General features: G+C 38.2%; 2 protein-coding genes across 2 annotated transcripts in view; both read right to left on the reverse strand.

The window, feature by feature from the left end:
- The window catches only part of LOC140927620 (serine/threonine-protein phosphatase 4 regulatory subunit 1-like), a 21,802-nt gene extending 8,962 nt beyond the window's left edge, over positions 1 to 12,840 (reverse strand). The window contains exons 1-15 of the mRNA XM_073377297.1: positions 12,775 to 12,840; positions 12,654 to 12,710; positions 12,428 to 12,545; positions 12,183 to 12,286; positions 9,742 to 9,881; positions 9,018 to 9,078; positions 7,740 to 7,825; positions 7,121 to 7,225; positions 6,285 to 6,350; positions 5,611 to 5,661; positions 4,909 to 5,016; positions 4,118 to 4,317; positions 2,380 to 3,061; positions 990 to 1,175; positions 262 to 381 (exon numbers count right to left, since the gene is read on the reverse strand). Coding sequence (XP_073233398.1) covers positions 262 to 381; positions 990 to 1,175; positions 2,380 to 3,061; positions 4,118 to 4,317; positions 4,909 to 5,016; positions 5,611 to 5,661; positions 6,285 to 6,350; positions 7,121 to 7,225; positions 7,740 to 7,825; positions 9,018 to 9,078; positions 9,742 to 9,881; positions 12,183 to 12,286; positions 12,428 to 12,545; positions 12,654 to 12,710; positions 12,775 to 12,781 — 2,091 coding nt within the window. The 5' untranslated portion in view covers positions 12,782 to 12,840. The remainder of the gene's footprint in view (positions 1 to 261; positions 382 to 989; positions 1,176 to 2,379; positions 3,062 to 4,117; positions 4,318 to 4,908; positions 5,017 to 5,610; positions 5,662 to 6,284; positions 6,351 to 7,120; positions 7,226 to 7,739; positions 7,826 to 9,017; positions 9,079 to 9,741; positions 9,882 to 12,182; positions 12,287 to 12,427; positions 12,546 to 12,653; positions 12,711 to 12,774) is intronic.
- A 3,454-nt stretch (positions 12,841 to 16,294) lies between these two features.
- LOC140926575 (15-hydroxyprostaglandin dehydrogenase [NAD(+)]-like) lies at positions 16,295 to 23,603 on the reverse strand. The gene is made up of 7 exons (XM_073376304.1): positions 23,433 to 23,603; positions 21,750 to 21,873; positions 20,755 to 20,870; positions 20,343 to 20,439; positions 19,570 to 19,649; positions 18,336 to 18,478; positions 16,295 to 16,552 (listed from the first exon to the last, which is right to left on the reverse strand). The coding sequence occupies exons 1-7, from the start codon at positions 23,523 to 23,525 to the stop codon at positions 16,414 to 16,416; spliced, it is 792 nt and encodes a 263-aa protein (XP_073232405.1). The 5' UTR covers positions 23,526 to 23,603; the 3' UTR covers positions 16,295 to 16,413.
- Between the last annotated feature and the right edge of the window lie 1,342 nt (positions 23,604 to 24,945).

Here is a 24,945-nt window from a genome sequence, read left to right on the forward strand (position 1 = left end):
TTTTTTGCCTTTTTCTCCAGCCTCTTTGACTGAATCATGCTAATTATAGTGTGGTTTGAAGGATTTTTTCCCCCTCCACAAGTTAGATGACAGAGTTATCTCTGACCATTGAAACTGATGACCTCAAATGTGGTAGAGGGGAAGTGGATCCGGGCACAGGTGGTGCAAGGTGAATGGGTCAATACACTGCTCAACAAACAGCTGGAACATCAAATAAAGGAAATGCTGAACAAGACTGATCTGAGATGCATGCTTTCTTACCTCATCAAGGTCTTTAAGGAAGCTATTAAATGTTGGTACCAATTCAATTCTTGTAATCTCACTTCCAAGAACTAATGCTAGCTCATGGATAGAGAAGGCTAATGTTCTTCTAACCTTCCACTACAAAACAAAAATAAAATCAATCAAAATTTTTTTGTTATAGAATAATTCTCCTACACAATTTTCTCAGCAATTGCTGGTTTGCATCTGATATCATGGCAGCCATGCTGATTGACAGGAACAAAACTTTTTCAGATCCTGGGAACTTTATCTGTTTTCATGTAAAGAAATCAATTTGAATTGTTTTGACCCTCAACATAGCCACTGTGACTCAAGGTTGTGGAGGCAATATGGCTGCGTGGTTAGAGTGTTGGATTCGCACCCCGTAGGCAGTGAGTTCAATACCTGCCTAGCTGGCAGCTGGAGGTGTTCCCGGAACTCCTGAGTTCACCTTCTTGGCCACAATTTTTAATAGCTCACTGGTTTGCCTCCAGCCAGTTGGTAATCTTTACCTTGTTGAGTTAATTTCAAATAATTGTCTCTTTCTTTATGTGTGGGCTGTAATGAAAGCTATTGGGCTGGCGTAATGTGTTACCCACCCACCCCCACCCCCCCATAAAAAGTTTTTTTTTTTTATAGTGGCAAACCAAGAATGTAGCTTGGATAAATCAATGAAGCCATTTAAATAAAATTACAGTCGGTTCGCATTGTTATTAATTATTCCATACCTGCATATCAGAAGTTAAAAGTTCATAAGTGTCTCTCAAACAAGGCCAGTTTTTGCGGCCTAATGTGAGTGCTACAGCTGGAAGACTGAAGGCACAGTGACGCACTATTTCAGTATCAATAGTTTGTGCTTTTGCAGGTTCCGTCATGGATACATAGTGATCCAGAAGGGTTTGAGGAATAACATGCTGAAAAAATTAGTAAAGAATATAAAAAAATTCATTAATATTGAAGTGCAGAATTGAGATGAACAGAAGGAAGATTGTCGCAGTTTCGTACACCACATAAGTAGTTGTTGTTTTTACAACCCGAGAAAAATTTAGCAGTGCATTGATATTGCAGGGTCATCTGTTCTAATCCGGTTCAATCCAGAAATTCTTTCAGCTGGTAAAAATAATAACTACCTGTGTATGTTTCAGGTGAAAATTAAATTCAGGTTGAAATTTTTCAACATAGGTTGATTCTCTACTTCCTTCTTCTTCTAGCCCTGATTATTCATGAATTAAGGCCAGGACAGAAAGGATATTGAGAATCGACCAAGGTTAAAACATGTAACCTGAATTTGATTTTGACCTGTAAAATGTAGTAACTGCTCTAACCAACTAGAAGCTAGTAAAGTTGTGGATTTGTAACACACCCAGGAAGGTTGACTGCATGAAAGAGTGTATGAAATTTTTACTACAGAATAAGGATCTAACAAGACAAAGATCCTCATTTTCAGGTTTTACAAATCCCAACTAGCAGAGGCAATTTCACTGTTTACAGTAAATCCTCTATTAAGATAAGCCTCTTCCCCCTTTTCAGGAGAAGAAAGTTATCAAGCCCCTCTCCCCTACCCACTTATTTTTCACAACCAAATAATTAATAGATTGTATAGACTGTATTATTTAATCATGACTGTAACACTTTATGGGGACTGATCCAGTATGGTTTATTCACATGCTGGAGGTTTGGATTATTTGTTTTTGATCTTCAGCTGCATGACCTGTGAACTTTTCTACAGTACAGCTCAGAGATAAGCATCCATATTAACACACTTCAGATGCATTTGGGAGAAATCTTTTAACACATTGGTCAATCTAATGCACTGCAGAACTGATTAGTATATATGAGCTAGCACATTGTTGCTGGTGCAATGCTTGCATAACAGCTTTAGCAGCTTGTAGTTCTTTAAGGGGAATTAATGCCATCTTCTGATTGCCCGAAAAAGCATTATAGTGCTCCGTTTTGCTAAATTAAATATCCCCTCTTTATATTAAGCCCCCCACATGATTGAAATAAATAAGGGGGGGGGGGGGTTATTGTGGTTTTACAGTAATACATACATGTAGGAGAATTCATAAAACGCAGTGTGGACAATTATGCAAGCTACTATTAAGAAAACTTATTTACCTGGACAGGAGGGGCTGTAATGTGGTCGGCAATGAGAAGATCCTCTTCAAATGAAGAAGTGTGTCCCAAACTTAGCTTTCTGTAGTCATCGTAATCAAAACGACCAATACCATGGTCTACATGGTGCCCACGAAAATCATCAGTCAAAGAATAAAGAGCAATATTATCCTCCTCATCACTGTCATCATCTCCATGCATAAACGACAACTTTGGGCGATAATGGTGAGGCTGCAGTGTACGATGATAAATAATATTGCTATGGTGATGAACCACTGAAGGTCCGCTTGTTTCACTTCCACCTATTTCACTTGGACCAGCTGGTAAATTATCCAGTTTTTTAACTTCTGTGTTAACATTTGTGATACCTACAAAACCTTCAGGTTCTAAGTCGACCTGAGGTAAAGGTGTCCTCCAATAGAGAAAAGAATCAAAGTATTTATCATCGACCTCATCAAGATCTGTAGTCATGTTTTGCTTGAAAGTTCTTGACTCTTTTGAGCTTGTTTGAACAGAAACTGTATGAATGTCTTTGCTTTCTTGTGACTGTTTTTGAATGTCTGACTCACTTGACATGATTTCTGGAGGCGAGATATAGCCAGAGTCTGTGGTGCGAGCTTCAGGCGATGGCTGCCTCTCAGTTTGATGTCTGTTTTCTTCACTGGATTCCTCTGAGGATTTCACACTACAAGATTTCACAAAAAAATAGTTTAATCCAAAAGATTACTTCATGATAATGTAAATTCAGTCGAACTTGTCACTCATTCGTATGATCAAAAGCAAATTCCAAGAAAATTCCATCATCTCTAAGCAATTTCTCTGACGTAAAGGTGCTTAGCCAGTCATTCTTATGGCTTCGCCAAGTGTTCCTTCCATTGTATGGAAGATATGCGCAACAGAGGCCAAAGAACGTCCACATGGGAGGCTAACAGGGGCTGTAGTGTGGTGATTTAATGTTTTCGTCTGACTATTCGCGTGACATCACAATCCTCTATCTCTTTTTTATTTATTACGAAAATGTCTTTTTACAATCTTCACAAAGCCCTGTGATGCCCCAAATATAAAATTCTCTCACTAAACACTGAATGTGCCCAGAAACAAAATTATTTTTCCCAGGCTGTTATTTTCCTGATCATGGAAGTCACCATCAGTGAAATAAACATGATATAAAAATAGCTAACTTCATCAACCATCTCTCACATGGTTACCATGCAGCAGTAAAACTGGAACCCTTTTTCATATTAAAGAGTTAAAAAGGCAAAGCATCTTTCCAATGCATTATTTTATCATTAGATCCCAGCACCTCTGTAAAAATATGGATTTATCAACATGGTCATTTACATGTAACATAACCCTTTTGGAGCTGAAAGTTTTTCATTTCATTTTTAACGGTTCATTCAGATTTACAATGCCCACAAATAGCAAAGGCTTGTCTAGGTGGGCAGTGTCTATATAACACAAAATACGTACTCCAAATGATATTAAATTAGCACGTCAACAAAAGTTATTTAAGCTTATATAAGTTGTACAAAAGGTAAAGAACAAAAGAAAGGTTACGTTAAAAACTTTTAGTTCATTGTTTTCCTTCTTTAACGTCTGTATGTTGTCTTTAACCATACTATTTCGTTTGAACTTTAAGTACTCTTGCGGAGCTCAGAACTGCATTACCAGCACGGACCAGCCTTCACACTCTTCAAGCTTAAAACAAGTTCCAGATTTACCCTACTGAAATACAACTTACTCCTCTGATTTGGAATCTTCAGAGGTATTCTCACTGGCTGTAGCTTCTCCTTCAGTCTGAGTTGGTGATGATGGTGTTTCCACTTCCCTTTGAGGAACTGCACAAAGAACTCCTTCTTCGTTAACATAAAAACCACTTTCCCCAGGGTCAGCAAAGGTGGAAATAAAAGGTCCAAGACTTTGATAAGCAGCCATTTGAACCTAAAAGAAACATTCCATCAACACTGATAATAACAATCATTTTATTTCCCATGAGGGGTATGTTTATGAATTCTCAGATCTCGTGAACCTTTGAAACCTTCTCAAAAATGGAAAAGCTAACATTTGGGTCCTTTCTGGGGTAAAATTTCAGAGATCTACAGGGTACAGTGTACTTTCCTTAAGTTTGCCATGACTGTTCTTCAAAAAATTTGTATTCATCTTAAAACCTAACACACACATCAATCAATGTGAACAGCAAACTTCATGGGCATTTGAAGAAACAATCTACAAATTGGAGGACTCAGCATTACACTTAACTTGAACCTTCACTTAGTCATATTGGCAACTGCCCAACTAAACTAACAAAATCAGTTTTCCCAGTAGTTAAAGGACAGTTGGAATCTCTTGTAAGAGATCATTTTCTGTTAGCTGGTCATTTTTAATTTTTTAGATGGTCAGTTAGGGGTGATTCACTTACAAAGCCTGTACTAATGTTTCTCAACTGACACACATTTTGCATAGGTTAACATACCCAACAAAGCCTGTACCAATGTTTCTCAACTAAAACAAGTTTTGCATAGACTAACATACCCATCTTGACTTATCACATAGCAAGCCGATGAAGAACTGTGATAATTCATTCTTTCTCATCATAGCAGGACTAGCAGTTGACACACTCATGTAACTCTCTGCGCAAGCCTGTAATAAGAAAGAAATAATATACACAAAGGAAAAGATGAATTCAGTTGACCAAAGGCTCATTTAAATACAGTTGACGGTCTCGTAAGCGATCACCTCGCAAATTCGAAAAAGTGGTTGTAACTAGAGCTGGTCACTTACAAGAATGGGCTCTCGTAAGTGGCCGCATTGTAAAACAATAGAGAGTGGTCATTTCCGAGAGCTTCAGAAATTCATTAACAATTCATAAAGAAAAAAAACAAAAGAAACTAATGTTTCTCACACACCACTAGTAGCCATGCAAAGCCAACTGCCGCAGCTTGACTTTTATTCCAAATTCATAAAAATGTACACATAACATATCCCTTGAAAGGTGAGAAACTAAGAAAGTATCCGACTATAATTATTTACCATAATTTTATAATCACAGCAGGACCACAGTTAAGATTTATTTTTATCAACTCTAAGTTTATATTCTTGGGAGAATTTAGTTATTGATCCAACTTATAACTTTCTATACAGAGTAAACTTATGAATACAAATTAAACACAACAGAACTGGAACATCTTTAAACCAAAAAATCAATAAAACTTACTAACTTAATGGGACACTCACCTTTCTTACACCCCAAACGCCATCTTGACATAGCTTGAAAAATACGGGCAACTTTTTGCAATAGAAAAGTAAAACAGAAATCAAATAACAATAATATTTAACAATCAGTGGACGAGGTTGAGCAAAATATTGGGATTTGTCAGTGGTGAGCAGATCAATTATTTGCCGAAGCCGAAGGCAAATGATTGATCTGACATATCACAATATTCTGCGATAACCAAGTTCAATAATTATTAATAATAAATAGTCAGCAAGTTCGTTTTTTGTTAAATTTCTTTGGGAAGCTGCCATTTTCAGGCAAGAGCGATCGCAAGAAGGAAAAAAGCGCGCTTTCATTTACGCATGAGCAGAATATTCTTTGCAGCCAAACACAGTTGGATGACATTGTGCATGAGCAGACCATTATTTGTAGGCAGTTATCTGCAGGTCACATGGTGGGCTCTCGGCCAGTGAAAAGGAAGAACAATTTGAATCGTACGATAATAATAACTATTTTAAATGCACATAAGAGTGTCTTGTAAACTTTAGGTAGGCACATGAGTATATAACATAATTTTTGGTAGAAATTATTATAATACTTATAGGTTCTTTTGACCAAACATTTGAAACCTTGCTGCCTCAATAAAAATACAATTTCATACAATTCATATGCATGGAAATTTGAAGAAACTTACCATTCGATCACTTGTTACTTCCGGTCCCAGCACACTACACATCTCACCAAAGTTTGATGCACAGACCTAATTAAAATGGTACATTTATTACAATAAGTTTCGTGAAAGAATGATATTTTTATATTGTGTATAGCAGATTAAATGTAACAAAGCCAGAATCTGAAAGTATTTCTGATTGTTCTAAACACAATTTGTCTAACACAGTTCTGTCCTATTTACAGGTCTGAAGACTAGTTTTGACGCCCTACGGGAAATGAGATGTGACCAATTCCATAGTTAATATACTCTTTCTTGCGTAAGTTTTGCTTTCTAGTTTTTGTGGCCAGTAATAATATTAAAATGAAACTTCAGCTGATATTACTCCATCAAAGAAATATTAATAAGCTTGTGCTAGTTTTTCGGAGAAACGATGATTGAAAATATATTAGCTACTGTTTTGAATTCCCTGAGTACAAAAATATTGGGTAAGCAGATGTTTTTCACACCTTTAAGACAGATTGACCAGATGTTAATTTCATTAAAGTGGGCGGAGGGGTGGGCAGCAAGTGTTAACCCTATTTTTGTAGCACAAAGCACCAGGAGTATTGCTACTCTACCCCCTGGAGGGATGCTAGTCTACCACAGGGTTCCCTCCAACAGTATGTCGCCAGCACCCATTTATAAACCTTGGTGAAGAGTGACAAAGTGTAGCAAATTTCTTGCTTATGGAAACAATGGGACAGTATGGCTTGAATTCTGACATTAAGATCTTAATTTCCCAATATTAAGAACTTGGCGGCTAAACCTCCACAAATTTCATTCAAATACCAACATTATTATTATTATTTTGCCCTCACCTTTCTGACATGAAAAAGAGGATCTGAGCAGAGAACCTCAAATCTAGGTAAAAAGTAGCGCTCTGCAATGTCTCGCCCAACAAGTGGAGCCATCTTACTCATCAACTAAAGAAAGAAGAAACATTTCAGGAGTTAAAGGTTCAGAACAAAGACATTTTAGACTACCTTTTTAAGTGATGCCTTGAATAAACACCCAAGGGACGTTTGATAAACCACTAGATTCTAAGTACAATTTTCGTCTTTTTTATTCTTATGACTCAAAGGGAGAGTTTGATATTAGAACAGGAGTCCATTACAGCCTTATTCAATCCATCATTAGTGATAAAAAGCGGATGGGTCTTGCACCTGTATACTTAACTCGTTAACCCTTTAACTCCCGAGAGTGACCAAAGTCAGTTTTCTCCTGTTAATATCAATACATAATCAAGAGAAAATGTTGCGAGAATTATGAAAGTCATCATCTCATGGAAATGCTTTGATCTTCAAACAAATTCTCTCAACTAATTCTTAAAGGAAATATGTGGAGGTCAGTTTGGAGAATTTGTATGTGGATATTGGGGCATAAAGGGGTTAAGGTAAAACACATGCATTCATGGCCCGATCATTGTCAAAAACTTACAGCAACTGCTTCAGATCTGTAATCATCATTGCTTTCCCCTGCTGTGAGCTGCAGTAAAACAGGGCATACTTGTTCTTCAACATCCTCTGTAAAAACCAGATGAAAGTACAATGTGAGTGAAAAAAGTCAAAATTCCAGAAAAACTCTGGGGGAGTCTAGATGAATACTTATTACTTTTCCTGAGAAAAATTGTCTCTAAAACATGATTTTTGACAACAACAAGTTGTCATTGTCAAGTGTGAAATGAAAAAACCAGTGTTCTCATTCTTTATAATATATGAAATGCACATGCAAATACAATCTTCAATGTAAAAAAATAAATAATAATAAGAAAAAAATACCATAGAGCACTGAGAAAAGCTCAGAACTTAATTAACACTTTTGCACAAATTAAGTGATTTGTGTATTAATTTACTTTTCAAGCTTCTTCATGCTTATACAGTCAAATCTTGCTTTGTGAACACCCTGCTATAACAGACAACCCGATAATAAAGACAGCAGCTAAATCCAGGGCTGTCATTTAGAGGCGGGGGACAGTCATTTCCCTAGGCTACTATGAACATGGCCCCCGGAAACTTTCATAGAAAAATAGAAGAAAAATAGAACCAAAAAATATGATCCCTAGATGTTTTATTTTAGTATTATTTTAGTCTACTTGTTGTACATGTATTTACCCGATAACTTGAAATCTTAGTGACATCCCTGTAAATCCCAGGTAAAAATAAAATAGAAATGTTTGACTGCAATAAACTCCAGCTGTTATGGACTCTCCAGGGCTGTCATTAAGAGCTGGGGGCCGGTGATTTCCCCCCGTGTTACCATGGATGTGGCCCCCAGCTACTTTCAAAGAAAAATAGAAGAAAAATAGAACCAAATAATATCCCCAGCTGTTTTAATCCCCGCCTACTTGCTGTATTTACCCGGCACCTTGATATCTTAGTGACATCTCTGTAAATCCCAGGCAAAAATGAAAGACATTTGACTGCATTAAACTGAAGCTGTTACAGACTCTCACCAATGAGGACACTAACACGAGGTCCTTAAAATTTCCCCTATAGAGGGAGTTGACTCTAAAACAGTGTTTCATACAACAGGGGTCAGGGTCAGGTTTCCCTCAGTGACACTTACTTGATAAGAAAATTGTTGTGTTTGCTCATAGTGGCCTAATTGTCATCATAACAAAGAATGCTTTAATAAAGTCTTAAAAATAGCCCTGCAAACAGCACTTCCAGGGCTATTTGTACATGTTTACAAACTAATGTAAAACTTCTAGGTTACCTCTTTCCACAACTTCTTGTTCTAAAAGAACTAAAAGTGCTGCCTGGCTGGTTTTGCGCACCTAGGTAATAAAGACAGACACTTTAGAAAAATATTCTATAGCAATCAATTTTCACAGTAATTTAATATACAAATGGGCAATTTTTTTCTGTTTTGTACAAAAACATTTTGGGCTACATAACGACAGGCTTTTCTTTACTGGCAAATACTAATAATGAGGGTATTAGAGTCACAGGCAGAAGTGTAGCGACAAACCAATCACAATGCTTGTTCCTATGCACTGTGATTTGTTTACCTCTAGGCTGCAAACACAGCCAATTCTCCTCGCTCCTTTCCACTTGGGATGTTTTGCAGGAGAGACTTCTGCGATTCAGGCCCAAAAATAGTAAATTCATGGTGTTTATACTTGATCATTGCAACCTTTTGTCTTTCATTTGTAAATGATAGCTAAAAGAACAGAATTACTATGTCAACCAATCTGTGCTCGTTGACCAGATTCAAGAGTAACCTACATCACCAGTAAGAAATTTTTGAAGCCAAATACTCTCCCCCCAACACGTCTCTAGACTTCCACTTGCAAGAGTTGCGAGAACCAGGCTTAATGGGTGGGACAAAAACTACTGCATTGAGACCTTAGTAAACGTTGAGCGATAAAACAGGGGTATAACACTTATAATAATTTAATGCAACAATGAACTCTGGACAACACACCTAACTACAGTACCTGATTGTTGGAGTCAGTCAAAAATCGCAACACAATGAACAGGATGTACTGCGGTACTGCCTCCATCATGGAATAATGCTCATAGCAGTAAACTGCTACATGTGGAACCTGTTCCATAAGCTCAACCCTTACAGATGGCTCTAAAAGCAATCCAAAGAAAAGCAAATCATAAATAGTTTCTACCATCAGCACCATCCTATTTACCAGTCCTTCAAATGACATGACAGTTGTTTGACAGTGGAGTCTGTACTCAAAAGATACAATATCACAATTCAAACTGAAAACTTTTTGGCAATACAGTCACATAAATTGTTATGAAAATTATTTCTGAGACTCTTTTATGTCTTTTCCTGTACAGCGCTTTTAACGAGCACTAGTGGCCGCTACTTCACTCAGATTGGTTGGTTACTTTTTTCTGTAAATAGAAATAATTAAACAAAAATTCATTCAAAGCTTATCGATATCCTCAGTTATGCATCAGTCAATAGAAACCCTGTCCCCTTTCAAGGGTTTTGAAGAATTATTCGCATGTGCAAAATTGATGTTGGAAAAATGCAATCAAAATTGACTAATTGCACCGTATCTTGTTTACAAATTTTAATGAATGTACCGTAATAATCCATGCAATCAGAATGGCTATATTATGTTAATCAGAAGGAGCAAGAAAGGACTACAGATGAAGATTTTCCCACACTTTTCTATTACTATTGGTTGGTTATTTGAACAAAGTTGAAACCTGAGCAAAATAAATTAGCCCCAGAGATTTGTTCTTACGTGGTGCATTTTAAGTTGAAAAATGGGTTTTTCAGCCTGGGCTGTAAGCCTTTATGATATGATCAACGGGCCAGCAAACAATGTTTAAATGTCAGGATTGGTAAAATTGAAAAACGTTCTAGAATGCTGTTTTGACAAACACTGTTTGAACTCTGTTTTAATACCATTTGTATAACTACAGCTGACAATTTTCTTCAATTATCTTTTCCTGGTTTCTTACCCTACTCAAAGGTTTCTAACAAACTTGCATTTTCATTATTAAAACTACAGCGTGCAAAGAAAGTAGTGTTCCATAGCCCGGGGCTAGTGGATTTTGCTATCGGGCTAGTGAATTCTGTTTTTAGCTTGCCCGACGGGCTAGTGATGTTTTTTGAGGAATCTGAATAACAGAAGAACTTTGAAATCAATTCTGCTAGTCAAAAAGGTTTTGGGGCTAGTTGAAATAACATCTGGGCTAGTAAATGCTAGCTTCAGCTTGCCCAAATGGCAAGCTGTAAAAATGATTTTCTTTGCACCCTGAATTACCTTCAAAATGGAATCTAAATCACCTCAAAATTTGCCGACTGAATGTACACTTAAATGATCAAGAAATTTTCATTTCTTTCTAACAATCTATCTGCAACACAAAACTTTTTAAACAAATAAAGCTAACAACTTACAATACTAAATATATGCTAGACACTATGCAACATGAAAAAATAAACAAAAAAATGAATGCTGACTTAAAGAACAACTCAGGGTCAATTTTCACAAACTAAAAAGAGAAGTTGTAAGAACTAATAAAATTTAATTTCCTGGAAACTCCATTTTAACTACTACACTGCACAGAAAATCACTTGCCTAATTTTACCTAAAACCAATACAAAGACAATAAAATGAAAAAAAAAATAGAAGTTAGGGAGTCTGCCTAAAATAATATTTACTAATAAATTAATTCAAAAACACTTTTTTACTTTAAGCTTAATCAATTTTGTTCATTAGTATTGTCCAATTAGACATTAAAGCATCAAACATGCACAACGTTAGTTTGCAAATTTTCAGCCATTAATTTAACATTTTATGACAACCTGCAGTTTTTTACTTTAAATCAACAGTACACTTAAAAAATAGTACAGTGAATTTTCTCAGCAAGAGATGTAAACATTGCTGAAAATGGAAAATTCACAGTCTATTAATAAAAGCTAAAAATGTTTCAAACGACGGCAATCTATAGCTGATCTTAACTACCTCAAAAATTAATTACATTAAGCTTATATAGGCTATCTAGGCACCAACCAACAGCTAGGGCAGCCATTTTAGTGCACTTTTATTTTCTTGATCGTCTTAAAAAGAGAAGAATGCATTTTGCCAAAGTCGTATTAGGTCCCAGGACAAAATAACATGCCTTCCCGAACCACAAAGAGCATAAATTTTTGCGAGGACGCCAGAAAATTAACCATGTAAGCGCAGCACAGTTTCATCCCACGGTCGACGTCGGGCTCAAAGGTCTATTAAGAACGGTCGCAAAATAGAAACTAAGCTTAAACTACACGAAAGTGAATATATCGACTTTTTACGAAGTTGAACTTGATAGTCAACAACAATTTACAAACATATATTTCTAGACACTTGATATATACGAATATTGGGTTTAATGATTACGCAAAACTAGAGAACATAACACTCACCAATGTCGTCGGACAGGCGAACCATGAGTCTTAAAACATGATAAACTTCTTCCTTAGTTTTACTAGCTCTCAAAGCGTCCTGACAACACCTTGCCGCCATTTGTCTACAAAATCAATTGAAGGTCATGCTCTTGATTAAAGCTGAACATATCAACAAGAAATGCAAGGAACGCTGAGGACAGGAAGAAAGGACAGTTTGATCACACGTGCATTCGTAGGAGAAATGATACGACGAAGCATCTTACCTATTTACAATGATGTCGCTCAGCATAAAACGCTCCATTCTGATTATTGGACTAAGAGGTTCCTCTGCAGAGCCATAACTTTGCAGAGATGACTCTTCTTGATCCATCTCGTACCCTTCTGTAAAATGCAAATCAAGATATTGGGTAATACGGTAACGTTTACTGCTTTCCGCTTTTTAAACTCTCCCAGCGGCTAATCGTGGGGCGCTACTGCAATGAAACATACCGTCATCTTGGTCCTCCTCTTCTGGACCGTCAGTGCTTTCTATATGGAATCGTATGTCTGAAAAGAAACTAAGAATAAGTAATGAAACGCGACGAATACCTCATCGGAATTCATCACCTACCCGCCATCTTGGAAGCGGCCACCAAACATGGCTCCAACCACGTGACCAACAAACCTGAACCAGCCCACTCGCCCGGTAAAATCCTCTCTGGGTCATCGTCCAGTCGCTCTCAAAACCACTCAAACTCAATTAATTAATTTAACGCCATAAGCAGCTACGTCTCTCGTTGTTGTTGATGTTGTTGTTTTTTTGCAAATAGTCCATGCGCGAGAATTTAAGAATAGGAGTACCCCACGATGGTCAGCAAAAAATTCCGTGCGAAAGGCGACTGCCGGGGGCGTTTGGTCGCTGTCGCTTAATACTTGGAGGTTTTAACAGCTGTGTAGGGCTTTCCGTGGAAACGTTTGCTTGTGTGTCTTGGATGGTCAGTCGCTTACGTCGAGAAGTGGTCACACCAGGCTCCTGGTAGCACATGGATGTTCGGCTATGCTAAATGAATTTTTTCGAATAGGCCATCCTCCTTTTTTTTTCTCCGTTTACCGTCGTCCGACCGACCCAAATTTTTGGCATTTTCAAAAATGAAGAAAGTAACGACATAGTTACACCATTTTTCACTTGAAATAATTCTTTTAATCTGAAAAGTGAGCATAGTAACAGCATAGAGAAAACCAGGAACAAAAACATGAAGATTTTTTACAGTATATTGTACATTTTTTAAATCCAAATATGTGAACGTCGTCCTTGGGTACCAGGGCCTACTATTCCAAGACTTCTTGTGATTTTTTTTTAGGTTTTTTGTTTTCAATCCGACCGACCGACCCAATATCAGGAAACGCATTCGACGGTAAACGAAGAAAAAAAGGGGGATGGCCATATAAATATTTTTTACCAAGAACGAGAAGTCCAAAGACTACTGCAAAGCTGATTTAAAACAACGTGTATTGTTTTTTATAACAATATTTCGGCTGGCCATACCAGCCTTCTTCAGGTTTACAGATGTTACTGGTAATCGGCTCCTTTTTTAGTTAATTCAATTTTTTACGACGTTTTGAAGCTTAAAAAAGCTAGTAAATTCAAGAAGTATTTTTGATCAGCACTCAGGCTATGTAGCTTGTTTTTAAAAGCTTCTGTTAGTACTGAGCCCCTTCACGAAGTTGTAAAAGCCTAGGGTTTGAATTTGCCTCGACAGCTTTAACAGCAACTTGAACGCTGCCATTCCAAAAGTTTTACCCCGAGAACCACCGTTCAGTTTTTGCAGGGAGCTGATCCTCCTCCTGGTTTAGAGGGGGGAGGGGCAAGGGATGTTGTTCGTATGATGATGCTCCATTTCCAAGTGTACAATTTTTGTCATTGTCACACGTTAATCTCGAGATTAGACTACGAGTAGTCCCCCATTTTTCTTCAGGGATGGTAGAGCGAGGGAAACGCGAGCGCCCGTGAAAATCACCCCACGCGAGAAAAGGCGACACGCGGCGGGGAGAGTCACTGCCGCGTCTCGCCTTTCTCGCGTGGGTTCATTTCCACGCGCGCTCGCGTTTCACTCGCTCTACTATCCCTGAGGAAAAAAGGGGACTACTCGTGGTCTACCTCGAGATAGAAACCGAGAGCAAGCAGGCTAATGATCAATTCCGTGGCCGCAATCTTTTCGTCCGCCCATGCTGTTCCAAGCGTTCAGATTGTGGGGACTTGCACAAAGAGATCTTCGCGCCAGACTCCACGAACTGAACGCCTGGGCAGGAGCCGTATCCTGGCCTGGGTTAACAGCCTAATCGTTCGCGTTGGTAGTTTAGGGATAAAATCCAGTTAATACCGTCATCAATGAAAAAGAGTTATTCGGCAACTTATCGAGAAACTAAGAACACAGACGTAATCAAAAATACCCGATTTTAATTTATTGCTTTCAATCTCCTTACAAACTTCATTGGAATTTTGAGTACAATTTCATAATTTAAAATACAGTGGAACCCGGTTACTACGGACACCAACGGGACATGCCACGTGTCCGTATTAAGAGGGCTCTTAGAAAAGAGTCACGGACACATGTTTCATCGACATGAATACGAAGGAACAACGAATGACTGAAGCACAAAGCCAAGGAAGTGAAACTTGTATAATGAAGGCAGAAAACTTCATGAAATAGCCTGTTCCAGGCTAGCCTACGTGTACCCGCACCCTCCCCTCCGTTTTTTCCTTTGTCGGGGGGAGGGTGCGGCTACACGTAGGCTAGTTCCAGGCTCTCAGATAGTGGGGAAGACGCGAAAGTAAAAGGCCCGCGAAAAGTTGTTGGGGCAGGAAAAAGCAAAAAGGAAGGGACATAGAGCCTTCTCGCCCCTGCTCTCCCCAGATTCTTTTCGTTTTAGTTTCGTGTTCGGGCTCGCTCAATTCAGCGTACCATCTCGGAGCCTGGAACAGGCTATTCATGAAAGGGCCGTCGAAAGGGCCACAGTAGTAGGGTCAGATGGACTGAGGAATAAAATGAAATGTTTACAATGAAAATAGACAGTGTGCAGATACCCAGTGTCCGTAAAGCGGACTTGACTATGCATGAGAGACTGTGACTCGGTACACAGAAAAGTGTCCAATGTCCGTAATAAGCGAGTTAATTAGCCACAATACAACCAACTACAACCTTGCTGGAATAATCTTCTGTTGTAATCAAAAGTTTTTCAATTTTGAAAAATGAAAAAACTGCTGTCGTGTTTGTTTCGAAGGAAAAGAAAATAGCCGTTTTTCAGTTTCCTATCCGGGGCCTATTTTTCTTGGGGACACGACATCTCTTGAGGCTTCAGCGGTGACACTAGTTGTTCTTTTGAAAGCTATGTATTTCTTATTAACCCTTTCACTGCCAGAGTGTTTGAGAGGGTTTTGTAAGGTAACTCTAACTTTTGAGTCTATGGACAAAATCCTATGATGTGACCATTCAAATGAAAGCTCTCTGCCTGTACTTTCACATTATGCCATTTTTTTTTTTTAAAAATCAAATTTGGAACTTTGGTCGAAATTTGCCTTTGGCCACATTTGGTAGTGAAAGGGTTAACAGAGCAAAGACTTTTCAAGGCCATTAGGCTAATTTTTAAGCGCTTTTCTCGTGGCTTAAACTGTAAAACCAGAGAAAAAATCAACACTGCCCTTCACAGCCAAGGGCATGGTTCACCACCTAAAAACTTTCTTAGAATAACTGAGACACATGGATGAACACGTAAAAGATGAACGTTGAATATTGAACATTGCTCTTCTAAACGGACATTTGCCAGAAAAAAGAAAGAAACATCTTAAATTTCAAGTACTATTCAAAACGTCACTTAAAAGCAAGTATTAGTCTTAACTACTCAAGTACGATTTAAGGAAATTTGAAGGTGGCTGAAATTTGAGCGTTTTTTACGTCTCTACGAACAATGAACAACATAAACTTACAAAAATATATTCTTTTTAGCCACCAAGCAAGTTGCATTAATTCAAAGTACAACTATGCCAGTTTATTCTACCTAAATTTTAAACGGGATCGCAATAAGCCTCTTCCGATTTGCCTCAAACCTCTGTTTCAGAGCGAGGCTATAAGCGAAGCTATTGACTAATGAATTTTCATTGTCATGAAAAGAAAACTCGTTTTCACAAGAAAGGTTTTGGACGTGGCCTCGGTTTGAAAGTGATGGCTTTTGGAACTGGGAAATGAACTATTCATAATAAAAATTTTCTTCCTTAGAGGTTAGACTTTCTCAGTCTTGGTGTCCATTTTTCCAATATTTCAATTCCCTTCGTTTTGGTCACTGTCATGACCGCTGCATTGTAGCTTTCATCCTCAATCAACTGAATAACCCCGCTGGCAACTTCTTCTGGACTGTCAAGAAAGAAAAAAATTATCTGTAAACTGGAAATTTATGAAATTTTGTGGGTTCCGCCGTGCACCAGAGTTAAGAGCACCAGGCCAGTGTCATGGGAGGTGATGGGCTTTAATCTCATTGCCAACTCGGAGTTTCCGTTTCTCAGTACTATAATATTATGAAAGATCATTAGTAACTTGAGCAGTTGTGAAAAAAAAGCCTGGAAAAAATTAAGATTTTAACAGGATTCAAACCCGTGACGTCGGTCTGCCTGTCTGCGTGTTGGCTGTTTGCTTGTCTGCAAGTCTGCGTGTCTACATGCTTGTTTTTCTGCTATAAACTGCGGTCTGTGGCGACGTCCATGACTGCGCGTTTCCTTGTTTGCTTTCTGCGGTATGCAATTGTCTGCACATCTGATTCCCTACAGCTGTAGACGTGCAGACGACAGACAGCAGGGAAGCAGATCTGCTTCTCATTGTCTGCTTGTCCACGGTCTGTTGTGCGCTTGTCTGCTTCTCTGCTGCCTGTATGTCTGCTGTCTGTTTGTCTGCTGCCTGTATCTCTGCTTTTTTGCTGTCTGATTGTCTGTTTCTCTACTGAAAGTGGTCTGCATATCTGCAGGTCTTTTCTCTCTGCTTGTTTGTCTGTCTATCAGCTGTATGCATGTCTGCATGTTCACTGTCTGTATGTCTGTTGCCCGGGGGGAAACGCCCATATAAAAGGGATGCTCGTCGGAAAATTAAAATCAATCCTTAAGGGAAACCAAGGTGGGTGTGACTGAAGCTTTAACTGACCCCTAAAGGAGCTTTGTCACGGCATTTCTTTGTAAATTTCTTTATGCACAGCCCTAATCAATAACTGACATGAATGGGCCAATACAATGCCTTTCCACCCCTCTGAACAGCTGGTTCTCATACAGTCTGTTTGTCTGCATTTCTGCTTTTCAGCTGTCTGTCTGTTTGTTTTCTGCACATCTGCATCTCTGCTGTCTGCACGTCTATATGTGCAATAATGACGTTGATCAATTATTGATCAACGTCATTGTCGAACAAAGATTTACCATTCCTGCGTTTTGTTTATCACTAATATAATTCACTAGCACTTTAAACCAACCGGTTTTCCCATATAAATAGTCAACAACCACTGTATGAACTGTCTGCCAGGACAAAAACTAAGTGGTTGCAGTGAAGAGTTTATAGCCGCTCCATATAAGATAGTAGAATCTAGACATTCTGAAGAGATGGCCGTTAGTTAAAAGATTAGCCTGTGAACTATAGACCCTTTGAAGCTAGTCATTCACGTGGTACAAAACCATCATGCTTAAAGAGCAGGGAGGCACTAGCACAAGACCAATAAAAGAAATTACCACTTTAAATGATGGAAGTGAGCCTTTTGTTTGTCTTGTTTTAGGGCATCCCTTGCTCTCCAGCATGGCGGGTTTTTTTACTGCGTGAATGACTAGCAAACGGCCTTAACAGCTCCCTCTCACGGTCACCTGTTGATGTGACATTACTCAAGAGAGAGGTCTGCAATTTGGCCTCTCTTGCCAGATGTCTCTTGAGAGAGGCCAGGATATGAGGCGGCTGTATTCGTAGACTGTAAGAAGGTAAGACTATACCTTGTTAGTTTTTTAATAAGACAAATTTAATGTGCCTTCGATCAACGCTATATTCTATTTTAAGCAACCTGTGAGCTCATAAGCTATATGAATCTGAGTTGACGTGTACCAGTGCACTGCCCTGCCACATTTATTAGGGCTGGCTTTCACTTTAAAGTTTCTGTGGTTGCCTGTGACCTCACCTGATCAAACCAAGCTTGGAAATGATGTCTTTTTCTCTGTATGAAGATTCACTATCCAAAAATTGTAAATTCTTTGCCATCCCTGTATTTGTGAAGCCAGGGCAGATACAGTTTACTCTTACTCCTTCTGTTTCTTTGAGATCCTATCAAAGACGAATTATTACCCAAATTTAATAATAATAATATTTAATACTAATAATAATAACAATATATAGAGGATATTACATGGCCGCACGGAGATACGAAATTTCTCTTCCAGTGTTGAAAAATATTCTCCAAGCAACCATGTAATGTTCTATTTATTATATAAACACCAATGAAATGCCAAACCATTTTACTTAAATAGTTTTTTGGTCTGAAAGGTGTGGTTTATTATGAAGCCATAGCAATGGTGATATTTTCACATGTGAGGATATCAAGTTTTCGCACGAAAGCTCAGTTGGTATTTCATTGGTGTTTAATAATAATTACAATTACCCTATATAAGGTGGGGAGACTAATTTAAGGTGATTTAAAAGCCTTACAGGATAGCAGCAGCTGTTTCAAAGGGTACGTTTTTTAGACATCCCATGCTGTTGTCTAGTGGTAGTGGAGGTTTGAGTTGGGATACTAAGGGCCTATGTAGAATGACTTTAAAAAGTCGCTCCACCAATGAGCAGTTTCTTTTATAGGAAACGAAACAATGGTTGAAATTTCCGTAAAACACTCAAGAAATAAAACTGGCTCCAAAATGACTTGCAACTCCTGTTTTTTCGAGTTTAATCTGGATTAGCTGGATGGTGTTCCTAAACATGGAAATAAAGTTGCCTTTCAAACTTATCTGGAGTTTTGGACAGTTTTGGTTGTAAAGCAGCGTACCACCAATCTGTATATAGACTTTAAAAGCTAAGCCACATCAGAAATTACAAGTTGGGTAACACAAAAGTGGATTAGATGACATGCTGAAACATGAAATATCCTTTTTTACGGGGATTTGCAAGAAAAAGGCCCCTGCTTGATAAAATGGTGTCACTCAGAAATCAATGACAAATGTCGTTCCATTTTATCTGTGTCCATTACTTTTATGTATTTTTGTAGAGAAGAGTGGACAACAGATTTTTGGGAAAAGTGTGCAATGGAAAATTGCTTTCAAGCTAACCCCCAAAAGTATGCAAACACTGCAAATTTGCTGTAAGACAGTTAACATAAATGTTGCCTGGTCTAAAAATAATATTATCATCCATAGTTTACTGACCTTACAGCTCTTTGAAAGTGCCATTATGCCAGATTTTGTGGCAGTGTACACAGCTTGCCAACTTCCCATCGGAAAAATAGCTGTGTTGGGGTAACAGACAAAAGGTAATAAATTATATAAATAAATCACCGGTAGGAACAAAAGTATAGGTACATAAAGATGTAAAATGATTGTGACTCACAAATCCACAAACACTATTGAGCGCAGATCCAAATTTCATTTGGAATGAAGCTAAACTGCAGCCCTAGCCTAAGCTCAAGATGTGTGTCATTGGAGATAATAACTATTGCAAAATAGCATTCATGGCAAAAATATAAGAGTTTGTATGCAGATATTTACGATATACTTTAGAAAACATAAATACAATAGAATTCTCAAGAAAAATACCTTATACAATAAAAATACCATGGTTACTTGCCGTCTTTGCCCTTTCTTTCCTCATTGAAGGTGACTTTGACAAGTTTAAGCTCCGTCAATTTAACTCTCTAAGAAAAAGGACATGGCTGCACATTCCAGTTTGGAATGCTGATGCGAGAGGCGAAAGATCCTTGGCTTAAAATGTTCCAGCTGCCACAAATTCAATGCTGACACTAAGCCAATTGATGTATTCTGGATTCATTTCATTTCATTTGTTGTGAATGCTATTTTGCAATATTATATCTTATCAATCATTAGTTTGAGTTTGAGCTTGGGCTACGTGTGGCTGAAAATTAGGATACTATGTACTTATGGGTCTATTATGATTAATTATTTAAATATACAGCAGTGCACACCTGCTAATGATGCTACATTGACTATAGCTCCTCCTGTTCCGCCATGTGACCATCCCATATGTTGAATTCCCAGTAACTGGCCACGAATCACACCTTTCTGAAGAATAAAATTTAGAAATTCAGAAATTCCCTGAAGAATTCTTTTTAAATCATCTTCAGTTATCAGTTTAATTTAGGAGATTAAAATCAACATGAAAGTGTGTGTACTGGCATCTAGAAGATGTAAATGGTATATAAGAGCTTAAATGAATCTGTAGCCTGCTTAGTAAATTTTCCTTTGTTCTAAAATTCCTGCAGTGCTTTCAACAAAAATTTTGGTTTAATTTTTATCCTAAATAAAGAGCATTATATGCTGTCTTGCTAACATTCGCCAGCAATAACTGAGGTACAGACAAAGGGTTTATATTATTACCAGATTGATATCCACTACTCTTTCCCAATATGCCCCTTCACTTAAAGCACCTACACCAGCATTATTGCAAACAATGTTTATTTGTCCAAATGCTTCCTTTGTCTTCTTGAATGAATCTTTCCATGAAGCAAGAAAAAAGAAAAAAACATTGATCAATATCAAAATATCTGATTTTAGAGTAAACTTGTGGCAGGATTATGTTTACTAAGGCTTTCTATTTCTGGAAATTTCTAAAAAAAGATGTGACATTTACATCATTGTCTGCATAGAAGATACTCTACTTTAGTCAAGTACGATGTAAATAACCATGAAAGCACTTAATGTGATGACCTCCTCACTACTGGAGAAAGGACTACCACCAGTTTAATGGGGCCAAGATTTTATTGAGCCACACGCATGAAGGTATAGCCTCTTCCAGAGCAAATGATGACCCTCCTTTGTTTTCCCTGGATAATAGAAAACTAGTCCCTCATGGGATTGAACCCTTAACCTCCCACTCTGCAATCCAAAGCTTTTGTCAACTGAATGAGCCAAGAATGTGGCCAGATTTTATTGAGCCACCCACATGAAGGTATGTTCTCTTGTGGTGACCCTCCTTTGTTTTCCCTAGACAATGGACAACTAGTCCCTCAAGGGACTGAACCCTTAACCTGCAATCCAAAGCTTTTGTCAACTGAATGAGCAAAACTGCAGCCTCAGTTCTATTGTAATGTACTGTATCAGACTTTCACATTTGTCATAGCTTAATAATAAGCTATGGCAAATGTGAAAGTCTGATGCAGTACATTACAATAAGGTCTACACTTTGACTGAAAGTTGTAATAATTTGTGGTTTCATCATCTGAACAAGAACCCGTCAGCTCCAACTCACCTATTCTTAATATAAGTTTAAAGAAGTTTTAATAATCTCCTGCAAAATCAATTTTAAATCATGTCTTTTTATAGCAAAAAGATCCAACTTATTTCTCAGAATTTAAATCTGAAATGTTATTCACCTGTCATCTGTGATTCTGATGTAACATCACAGGTGATAAACTTTACTTCTCCTGTTCCATATTGCTTTTGCAGTCTGTCTTGTAGTTGTGTTCCTTTCTCTTGGTCTATATCAAATATTGCAACCTAAACATTTGATTATTCCAAAAAGAGTCACAAATCTCATAATTTGTTTCTACGGTTCATTAGTTCATTGTACTACATTTATCACTTTGTGGGTGGGTTGGATTTTTTGTATTCGTGTAGGAGAACACGGATTTATTATCGTTAATTTCATACCCAGTCCTCTCGTCAACAAATTAAAGCCAAAAGTGAGATCTGGTGAAATCAGATAAATTTGTGCACATATTTGTGTACATGCAGATCACCTGTAACGAATGTGACAAGTGATGTAAGAGCACATGCTTCAATCAAATTCTCTCAGCATGAGATCTGGGTACAAGATTGGGGGAAAGAACTCCAGTTCCACATGGGTAGGATGTTCAACATCTTGTTTAGGTAAAGGCAAAGTGATCTGTCCCAGCGCACATTTACACACCTCAAATAACGTTGAAGATTTGAAGATATTACAGTGATGCTGTTACCTCTTACTTTCTATAGGATGCAAAGGGTGACCAGTTTGTGTGATTTTAAATCTGTGACAAAACGACAGCAATATCGTCTGCCTATAAAATAGGTCATTAGGTCACCACCAGGTTAGTCTCCCTTGCAGCCGTTTTTTGGATGTCATTGCAACATTAACGTTCCGTGACATCCAAAAAATGGCCGTGAGGGAGACTACCACAAGGTGGCTGGTGGTCATTTACCTCCTTGTTTTGCCAAAAGGAGGGAGTAAGCACAAAGAAGGGAGAATATTTTAGTGACATGTCTTAGTTTTTTGGGTTGTTGTTGGCATTGTTGATTTGTATTAATTATTAATATTTTTGTTCTAAGCTTACAGTTCAAGACCAGTAGTTCCTTTTGAATAGACTTGTCCCAGTGTTTTTTTAATTGTAGAGGAGGGAGCCCCCGGGAGGGGAGACTCCCATATAAAAGTGATGCTCGTCGTCTCTTTTAGGGGTGTAAATTGCAAATTTTGGTCTCACATAGGGTTGTTGGGAGGGAAAGTCAATATATTTGCCCATTCAGGTATCTTTTAGGACTACACATAAGGAAAGTTTCAAAAAATGTTGTTACATCTGTTTTAGCTTTGTCTCCTTTAGGCTCAAAAGCCACACCTACATTGGTCTCCCTTAGGGATTTAATTTTAATTTTCCGACAAGCATCCCTGTCACTTTCAGCCATAGATCCAGACCTTCAGATCTGGGGGGAGCCCGTTCATCCAGAACCTGAGATAAGGGGGGGTCCTAGTCTCAAAAAAATGTTTTTTCAGTCCTTTGGGCCTCAGTCTGGTATAAAAATAAGGGGGGCGGACCCCCCGGGCCCCTCCCCTGGATCCGCCATGGACTCCCCCCCCCCCCCGGGAGGGAATCTTCCCGTCGCAAACTTCAGCGGAGACAAAAATCCCGAGAAATATACAAGGCGGTTAGCGTCTATTGAAAACTTAAGCTTACACGCAATGTCGAAATAATTTCTTAGCCTCCTTGCGCTTGCATGACTCACAATTCAAGCACATAACTGCGCTGCTATCAGTTGTTTCACAATGTAAACAATTCTAAACAACAAGACCCTGCAGTGACGCTTACTTTACCACCTCTTGACAAGAGCGCTCTGCAAATATGCTTCCCGATTCCTTGTGCTCCTCCGGTAACAATGGCTACACTTCCTTGGATCTTCATACCTTAACTCAATTATGCATAGGCTTATTACATTACAGAAAAAGCTACGATTTCACTCTCTGTCCTCGCCGGAACACCGAACACCGAACACCGAACTTTTGTGACATTGACCGAGAAAAACTGAGAACTGATGAGCAGTCAGTCACAGGAATCCCAGGTTGGAGGAACCGGAAACGCAATTTCTCGAACCCTCTGTGTATTCTTACCAGTCTATGAAGAGAGCGAACGATTACAATAAACAGTTTTTGTTGTCGCTGTTGTTGTTTTATCTTTGGAAAAAATTCTGCTCCCATGTACATGGACGAAAGCAGACCTAAAAGAGAAATCATTCATTTTTCTTTTCTCTTCCTCCACAGAAGATGAACCGTGGAAAACGTTTTGGGTGAACGGTATAATACGTATAATTTCCTAAAATACAACGCTAATATTGTAGTAGGTAAGACATAGAAGGAAGCCTTCATTCTGTAATGATACGGGTTGGGGCTGAAGCTAACACTGCCTTATCTAAAGCGATATTATCATGACTAATTTTCGTGCGTACTTTTAAAATTTGTCGAAAATACGAGCCGAATTTCATGAGTATTTTTACCCCTATTGCAAGAAAAATGAGGGCAAAAGTGTACTAAACTTCGCCATTTTCACAGTGTTTCACTCCAGGGTTCTTAAGCCCTGAGCTTAAGGCACTTGTCGCATAACATTATCATATCAGGACCCTGACAAATCAAAAGCAAGATTGGTTAACTTATATAAGTATTATAATGTAGTAAGTGGTTTTGGCCGAATTACACTGAGCTATAGAAAGCAGTGAGTATGAAGCTTGACGTTTGAAGTCTTCGTGAAGTTTAGCTAAAAAAAGTTGAACACTGAATACGGGGAACCAAACTACTGCTGTTTAAATACTAGTTTTATTGCATTTGAAACTTAATTACAGACAAACAAATCACTTCGCTAGCGGCAAATAGATAATTTACAGTGGAAAATTAAGTTAAAATTCGGCTCTTCACTCAGTTGTATAAATATTACGTGATGTTAACTTGGTCAGATTCAGCCGCTGGAAATCTGTTACTCGTTGAAAGACACAGGCTCTTCCTCTTCATCTTCTTTCATATCTTGCTTGCAGAACTCTCTTATTGACCGACACATGCTTCGCTTTTCCTTTAAAACCTAAAAAAATTAACAGATCTAGGATCAATTAAGAAGCCGAACTGCAGACTGCTGTTCTATTCACTCCGAAGCTAAAACTCGTTTAAAACTCCGTGTTTTAATAATTAAACAGGCTTTAAAACTAGAGAGCAAATTAACACTATGTATATATGTAATTGACGGGAAAGGATTTTCCCAAAGGATGTGAATGGCTTCTTCCAAAACTCATCTCCAGGGATTTCCCCATTTTCTGAGGAAAAAGTTCTGGGAATTACAG

Source organism: Porites lutea, chromosome 2 (genome assembly GCF_958299795.1).
Source record: "Porites lutea chromosome 2, jaPorLute2.1, whole genome shotgun sequence".
NCBI lineage: Eukaryota > Metazoa > Cnidaria > Anthozoa > Scleractinia > Poritidae > Porites > Porites lutea.